The 8,837-nt window shown below is 28.5% G+C and overlaps 1 protein-coding gene across 1 annotated transcript; it reads right to left on the bottom strand.

Moving 5' to 3' along the window:
- Window positions 1-3,615: 3,615 nt before the first annotated feature.
- On the bottom strand, window positions 3,616-6,978 carry LOC109818146 (uncharacterized). The gene is made up of 6 exons (XM_083070410.1): window positions 6,964-6,978; window positions 5,890-5,925; window positions 5,111-5,215; window positions 4,445-4,931; window positions 4,292-4,354; window positions 3,616-3,892 (listed from the first exon to the last, which is right to left on the bottom strand). The coding sequence occupies exons 1-5, from the start codon at window positions 6,976-6,978 to the stop codon at window positions 4,344-4,346; spliced, it is 654 nt and encodes a 217-aa protein (XP_082926536.1). The 3' UTR covers window positions 3,616-3,892; window positions 4,292-4,343.
- Between the last annotated feature and the right edge of the window lie 1,859 nt (window positions 6,979-8,837).

Raw genomic sequence — 8,837 nt, 5'->3', positions numbered from 1 at the left:
ATGTTCTTACATTCTTGTTTTCTTTTTAATTGTTAATCGCAAAATATGTTTATTCGACATTAAATAATCACACAATATTCATTTATGTTAGTCGTCCAAGCATATAAAGTTAAAGTCTTTTTTTTTTTTTGTGGAATTCATTTCCGTATAACAAACTCATTCAAAAAAAAAAAAACTAATAGGTATTTTAACCAGTTTAATTAATTATCCCATTATAAGGCCTAAACTAAAGTTTATATTTAAAATTTTAATTTAATACACCTTTTTAATTTTTTGTTTTTATTATTAAAAAATTTTACCAAAAAATCCTTTTTTTTAATAATAATGAATGTATTCAATAAATTTATACTAATTTCAATGATTTTTTTTTTTGGGTGGAAAGAGGTAGAATTCAAAATAGATGTAAAATATTTTTCTTAATTTTGTACATAAATAATAAGATTGCATTTAAATAATTTACAAAAATATTTATATTCATATTTTATGATTATAAATTTTAATAATAATAATAATAGTAAATAACATTATATCATGATAACATAATATTACCAAATAATTTATATTAATAACAAATAATTTATTAAAATTATAAATAAGATGTGAATATAAGTATTTTATTGGAGACTTAAGGCAAATGCTTTATTGACCTTGGACTTACACGACCTTTGCTGGTTGATAAGAATGTCTTTGAATCCTTTCTTTGACATGTACATTACTCAAGTCAGGCCTGAGTCTTGGAGACAAGAGCAATTGCTCCGAAATATTATTTTTAATTATCTATTTATTTAAAAGTTCTTAGATAATTTTTTTTTAAATAAAACACTTTGTAAATAAGTAAAGTGAAATAAAAACAAAATGTAATGAAATATCTTGCCGTGTATCATACAAAAAAAAAAATGAATTCATAAATATTAATGGCATCTGTAGCTGAATTGTCAACGAAAGGTCCTAGAGAAAAAAACTATTTAATTTCCCTCTCATATTAAAAAGTTTAACACATTCAAACAGTCAAAGATATAACTACTTCCATTAACACAAAACAAAGTCCTATGAACTGTGATACGCTGGCAAATGATATTTCCACGAAAATTAAGTGATTTCGACAACCCAGAGAGAATAAGCACACGGCACTACCTCATTTCATCTGTTTGAATCAATTTTTCTTTTTTCAAATGTAACTTTTATTATTTAGCTTTAGAATATTTTTTGCAAATAGCTTTAGGTGTTTATTCCAATTGGGAAAATAAAAATTAAGATGATTAAATAATATAATTTTTAAGATATTTTTAAATTAAAACGTACTTTTTAAATAAGAAGATGATTATAATAACATTAGTATAATTTTTACTAAGTATTATATCGCTCAACAACTTTATATTAAATGTGAATTTTGTAAATCTAATCGTTAGATTAAAAGCTTTTACTCTTAAATTATATATACAAAATTTTATAATAATTCAAGATGATTTGATATTTCATTCTTATAAAATAAAATTAATGTAATATATTCATTTTAAAATATACTAAATTATCTTCAAGTTATTGTTCAATTTTAACAAAATTCGATATACATATATAAAGTGATATGAACTTTCAATCCAATGGTTGAATTTACAAAATTTATATTTAATATAAAGTTATTAAGTAATGTAATACTTAATAAAAATTACACCAATGTAATTATAATCCTCTCTTTAAATAAATAGAAAAATACAAGCAAAATGTAATGAAATATCCTTTTAATTTACATCATTCAAATTTTGACTTCAGATATACAATAGGAGAATCTATCTGAACTGAATTGTCCACGAAAAAAGACTTGTCAAAGATAAAGCACTTTCCTCCATTAACACAAAACAAGTCCCATGCTGTGACTGACGGTGACAAAATTAAAAATAAGAATTTATCTAAGTTATACATAAACATTAAAGTAGCAAAATATTGTAATTGTGTGTTTTGTTAATTAGTTCTATATAGCAGAAAATATTATTTTCATGAAAATAAATTAAATATATTTTTTAATTAAAGACTCCATATTACAAATATTTAATCATTATTTTCACTTGTTATTTCAAAGCTTCATAAACCTATAATAAAAAAATAATATTTTTATTAACTATATTTTATAGGTTAAATATATGATAAAAATAATTTTATTCCTAAATTGCTCCTTTTCAAATACGTATAACTATAAAATTTTTAAGTGATGAATTATTAAAAAATAGATATATCTTGTTAATATAAATAATACAATTTAATTTCTTTAAATCTTCGTCAACTGCACAATATATTATAGCTAACTTTCATATATAAATCACTACTAGAATTTTCTTTATTATTTGAGGATTTTCATGCAAATTTTTCTCAAAAATTTGCAGGAAACAAGTTATCTGCAAAATTTCCTGCAAATTAAAATTTGCATGTAAAACCTTCGTGGATAACTCGTTTCCCACGGATTTAAAAATTCGTAAGAAATTTCTTGCGAATAATTTTTGCATGAAAATAATAAATTTTTACAGGAAATTTTGGCAAGAAAAATTATATTTTAAATATTTCCTGCGGCTTTTGCTGCAAAAAAATCCGTAGGTAAAGTTTCTTGAGAAAAAAATTGCAAGAAAATGTGTAGGTACTTTTCTACATACCTAAAATTTGCAGCAAGTTTTCCTGCAAATTTTAAAACCGCAAGAAAAGTCGTAGAAAAGTTACCTTCCAATTTTCAAAATCGCAAGAAATTGTTACGGAACTAAAATTTGCAGGAAACTTTCCTGCAAATTTTCTGCAAATTTATTCTGCAGGAAATTTTTGCAATATAAATAAAATATTTTTCGCAGGAATTGTGACCGCTTGATCCTCCATCTGAAATTTCCAGCTGCTTCCTATATATTGGTCCATTCCTATTCGGCCTTCTTCGTGCATCATGGTCCATAAATTTTATTTTTAGCGATGATTTTTTATTTATCAATTTAACAACCATAATGTATAATCGTGCAAAGTGAGCATGACTAGAAACTTAATTAGTATAGTTGTGCATGTTATTTTATGAAGTTTTAGGTTTATCTTTTGTCTCAACATATTTTTAATACTGTTGGGAATGATAGAGCATAAGTTTTTGAGAAAAGGAAAATAGAAAACGAAAAGCAGGAACAACAAAAATGAAAAAAAAATGAACTTGAAGCAGAATCAGGAAATAATTTGAGTAATGTTTTACATAAAAAAAAAAAAGTTAATAAAAAAGGGCTTGGTAGATATTTTTTGGAAAATAAAAAAAAATTGAAAAAGAGAATGATGAAGGAAGCACTGGAAACAATGTCGACATAGTAGATTTTCTCAAAATATAAAATAGAATATATATATATATATATATATATATATATATATATATATATAATACACATATTATTATTTGCCAAGTATAAAAGTTAAAACATGACCGGTGTTTGAACCTTTTCAACTAAACAGACTTCTAGAGAAATCATGACATGATTTATTTATTAAATTGGCTTAGCCTAGCTTGGGCTTAACTAGGTAATGCCATAAACATCCACCAAGTAATTTTATCTATTTTCACTTCTAGGATCTGTTTGAGTAATTTTTTCAGAAACACAAGATAGAAAATAGAAAGGAAATAACTTCTTCTATAAGCTAGAATTAGGTTTGTTGACTACTCTTTTCCCACCTAAACGTGACGATGGAAATAGTATTATCAATACCTAGTGAAATGTGTAGCATCATAAAACCAAGTTGACATTCAGATATTTTTTCAACAGGCAACACATTGATACAACTCAAGTTTTTGAGAAGACAGAGTCATGCTCAGATACAAAGCATATTGACCTCACAGAAGAGAATGTGGATAAAGCATGCCTGAGTGTTTTTAGAGCTATCCCGGTACCTGCAGAGAATGTAGTCCACATAGCAACAGATCAGGTGAACATTCAGGCAGTTGGAGGCAATGAATGGAGTGATATTCAGGCAACAGAGGCAAAGATAGCTAATGTAAGGGAAGTAGCACTTGAAACTGATGGAAACAACTTGGATATTCCTATGGTTAGCCAGCCAGGTACATATATATAGCAACTATTGAACCTAAATATAGCAGGCAATTCATCATATAGCGTATGCATGATAGTAAAATGTCAGCAATTCAAAGATTTATTTAAAATAAATGATATACCATATCCATGATAGTAAAATCAATTTCTATCTACAATTAACCATAACTTGTACCTACAATTAATCATGCCTTGCATAAAAATAAATGAAAAAATGATATAGCGTATGCATGATATACCATGAACTAGAGTCAACTTGTATCTACAATCCACCATAACTTGTACCTATAATCAACAATTCCCTGCATAAAAGTAAATCCTCTTTCATTTAAAAAAATGAAGATATTAAAGCAAAATCCTCTTTCAAAGAATGAAAAGGTATCAAATATCACCTTTAATATGATTACTATATTCATCACCATTGTCTTCATCATCTTCGTCATCACTTTCATTGTTATGTTGAGTTGACAATGGTGAATGTGAACAAGAACCAACAAATCCTAAGTGTTGCATTAGGGCTGCTAATTGTTTCCTAGTCTCGGTCAATTCCCTTCTCATTTCTAGTTTATCTTCTTGTTGTTTATACAATTCTTGCCTCATTTCTAATTTTTCTTGTTCTTGTCTCTGCAGTGATTCATTTAGTGCTTGAATTTGACTTCTTAAAGCACCATCATCCTCAAAATTACTAGAAAATCTTGATGATGTAATTAATGTTCTTCCTACGGACCCAAGGCCAGGAATCCTCCCCTTTTTTTTTCCAACCACATCTACCCAAATGTCTAAGTCAGATGGCATATGATCCATAGATGATTGACTATCTGCTCCATCGTCTCTTGAATTTTGAGATGATATCTCAATTTTTCTTTGCTGAAACTTGTCCTACATACAAACAGTTTTTTAACCATCAATAACAATAGATAAAAATGATAAAATAGATAAAATGATAGTAATGGAAGGATAATTAATAAATCACTATTTGAGAGTGAATTTATCTCTTAGAATATACAACAAAGAATTTAATTTGCAAATGAGATAAAAATTAGTGATTGAAAACTTACATAAGCAAATTCTGCATGAGGACCCACCCAACTATGATCCTTTTTCTGATGTGTACGAAAATAAAATTCACTCAATGATGGATCTATTCCTAACTTTGCCTCCTTCTGTAATTGACAAAAAAAAACTTAAGGAATTATTTAAAAAATTATTTTGGTATATAAATTATTTAAAAAATATCAATAAATTAATAATACCATTCTCTTCCAATGCACTCTATGAGGAATTGATCCACCGGTGTGAAGAGATGAACCATCTATAGATTCACGATTTCTTTTATTTATTTCATACCTGTTCTTGAAACTTAAGGACTCCCAATGTGCCTTTAATTGTGAACATTTACTTCATCTGGGTTAAAAATGACTCATTTTTACATTGCTTACACGGACACCTTATTTTACCTTCACTTGAATAATTTGGTGTTTGACAAGCAAAAGTCATAAACTCCGCGAGACCATTTAAAAACTCAATTGTATATCCCCTTCGACCAGGAAGAAGCCTATTATACATCCATGCTCGATGTGTTGACATTTCTATGTTCAAATTGACTCCAAAATGACTAGGAGACAAGAATCAAACAATAAATTCTCAATCTCAAAAGGTTATAATAATGAAAAACAACAAAATTAAAAGCATACCTCTAACATAAAGTAAAATATATTTTAAAATATATTATTGAATATTTATATCTAATAATAACAATTAAAATAAAATAAAATACAACAAGAGTAAATAAATTAGAAGCAGGACTATAATTTGGAAGTTAAGGAGGGAAACATACCTCTAATAGATAATTAAAAGCATCTAAACATCCAAACTATCATAAGGCACTTCATGGTACTGCATTATAAACTTAGATAATTAGAACTTTATCTTTGAGTACTACATAAACAAAATAAAAGTGGCCTAATAAAAAGGTTAATGACATAAGAAATAGAAAAAAAGTAAACACTCCTTTTAATTACTCAATTTAAAAGATGTTATTATATTAATTTTTAAAATTTACAAGATCCACTACACGAAGGGCAGTGTTTTAACAAGAACATTTATTGCCATATCTTTTTTAAAAAAATTACTTATATCTAGAAGTATAAAGAAAAGAAAAATGAATTAATATAATTTAGCAACTTAAAATGAATAAGTATTCGATATTTTTGTTATTAAAATTGTGAATAAAATGATTAAATAAACTTTATCTTACGTAAATTGAAGAAAATTACGTAGATATGTGATTTATAGCAGTAGTTTGCTGTCACCACTGCCTAGTTTTCTTTCCTATCCATTTAACATTTATTTTATAATGAAAATGAGCTCTCTTCATCTTACAGTGTCCCACTGAAATAAAAATAATTAATGTATTTTTTAAATTAATGATATAAGTGAGATATATAGTTACAAGGAATTATGAGTTTGGTCATAAATCATTCATCCAGTAGGTAAGGAATACAAGGAATTAATCATAATTTATTTTGACAAATTCTAGCTTCTACTACTCAATACCCGGTTCCCTCTTTTAGGCTTTCCAGAAATACATTCAATTAAAATACAACAGAAAAAAAATCATGTAATAGCAAACAGCTCAACTCACAAGACAATCCTAAACTTCTTGCACCAAGGCCAGGATCCAGAAAAACCACCTATTATAACCATTATATATTTAACTTTTCTACTAAAAAGAAAATGAGGAACTATTCTGCAATGGCTCACAATAATAGACAGATATATAATCTAAAGATAAATTACTAAAATTCTCATACAGAATAAAAGTAAAAACATGTTTTGATATTTAATATAGAATTATCGAGAAGGTTTTATTTAGACTGAAGAGTGAAGACAGCCAGAAGGTTACACATACATGATCAGGAGCCATAATTAAGATTTGGAGATCAAGTATACTGAAAACTTACAGGCGTATGACAAATTTTGATTTTCCTTCAACATCGTGTACCAATGGAGTCCTGCAGTTATACAGATGCTTTGAGTCACATTGTAGTGAAACAAAAAAAAAATCTATATTATACTTATACCAATAGCAAAACCATATGAATTATTGACAATATATCATACCTTGTGAATTTTTCATATGAAAACCATATGAATTTTTGTTTCATTTATTAAGAGTGTCAGCTACATGCCATTATTTGTCTTTAACCTTGGTTCCCAAGGGAACTAGTGTGATGAGTTTCCATGCGGATTGCACATGCACCAATCAATTTGGACATTTCTATTATTGTGTTCGATCTGAGATTACAAGCTGTAGTATAACCATTAATTTGGCAGCAATTAAACCTATTTTAATGCAATACTTAAGCTTCTGCTTTGTCAGCATCCCACTTATGTTATCTATGAATTATACTAATGACTTGACAAAATACTCCCCTTATACAACTAACTACGCTACTTTAAGTATGTGGTTCCACCTGTGATCCATGTCAGCCAATTTGGGTTCTTCTAGGACGCGTTGAATAATTATGCAGCCTAGGAGCTATTACAACTAAAGAACATGTAATCATGAACATACAACCACACTAGCTAGTTGGACCGAAGAACAAGAGAAACATGCATGCTCAAGGCAACTTTGTGTTTAGTAATAGCAACTAGTAACGAGTATGGAATATGAATTTGCTTGTTGCCACTTGAAAATTCGTGGTTTCTAAGTTGCATTTATTTTAATGACGTATATATGAGTTATCTTGTAAAACTTGTTACTTCTTCATAATTTACCGAAATTCAAAGTACTGCTATCACACTAACAAAAAACAATCATGATTCAAGAAAATTAAACATGGTACTTTAGCATTACTGACCATTTGTACGCCTTTTCACATGACATATCAACTTATTGGCACTAGTTAGAATACTTTTCTTAAATGATTTACGTTATTTAGGCCTATCACGCTAACAAAAAATAATGATGATGCAAGAAAAATTTTTATTTAGGTTTCCTTATTATTGGTTTAGGAGCAGCCGAGCAGGGTTCTAGTATTATGTAGGAGGACCAACAGAGCATAGAGAAGTTGGCCCCCCACAAATCACAATGCGAAAGTACATGAAGTTGGGAGTTCTCGGGGGAGGGGCGTGGGTGAGGGGAAGATGAAAGCACCAAATTTTTCATTCTTGCTCTTGTACATTATGCAGAATTTATACACCTGTTTGCAGAAAATTCAGAAACAGAGCCCAAGAACTTGGCTCTAGTTATTAACCATCTGCGCTACCTATGCCTAGCTATCAAACACTCCCCAGTCCCAGCAATTTTAAGGGTGCATGGTCCTGAATCGAAATGAATGTGCATGCATATATATTTATGTATCTGTTATCTCGGGAAACATGGAAAGCCCCAGCAATTTTAGAGTTTTAAGGTTTGGAATATGCATTTTAATTTGCTATAGTAGGATAAGATTCTTCACCCATGTTCTCAGAGTAATTTTCTGTTCCAAAAACCAGAGCATTTTCTCTTAAAATCAAACAAGTATGTGTAGTGGCAGTTTCAACTTAGATCAAAATCAAACAGGTTCAGAACATGGAAGAAAGCAAGGAAATCATATCCAACCAACATCTTACCTCCAGCCAACATCTACTTCTACATTTTTCAGATTCCAAATATTGTCTTCTATCTCATTGAGTTGGTATTTCAAATCTACATTCAAAAGCACACAAAAAATGAAGTGTTGTGCGGTGAGAAAAATTAGGAAAAGGAGAAAAAACGAAAACCCTAACAGAAGTGTTATG

This window comes from Cajanus cajan, chromosome 1, assembly GCF_000230855.2.
Source record: "Cajanus cajan strain Asha chromosome 1, NIPB_CcT2T_4, whole genome shotgun sequence".
Taxonomy (NCBI): Eukaryota; Viridiplantae; Streptophyta; class Magnoliopsida; order Fabales; family Fabaceae; genus Cajanus; species Cajanus cajan.
This window is presented reverse-complemented; position numbering and strand designations above follow the sequence as displayed.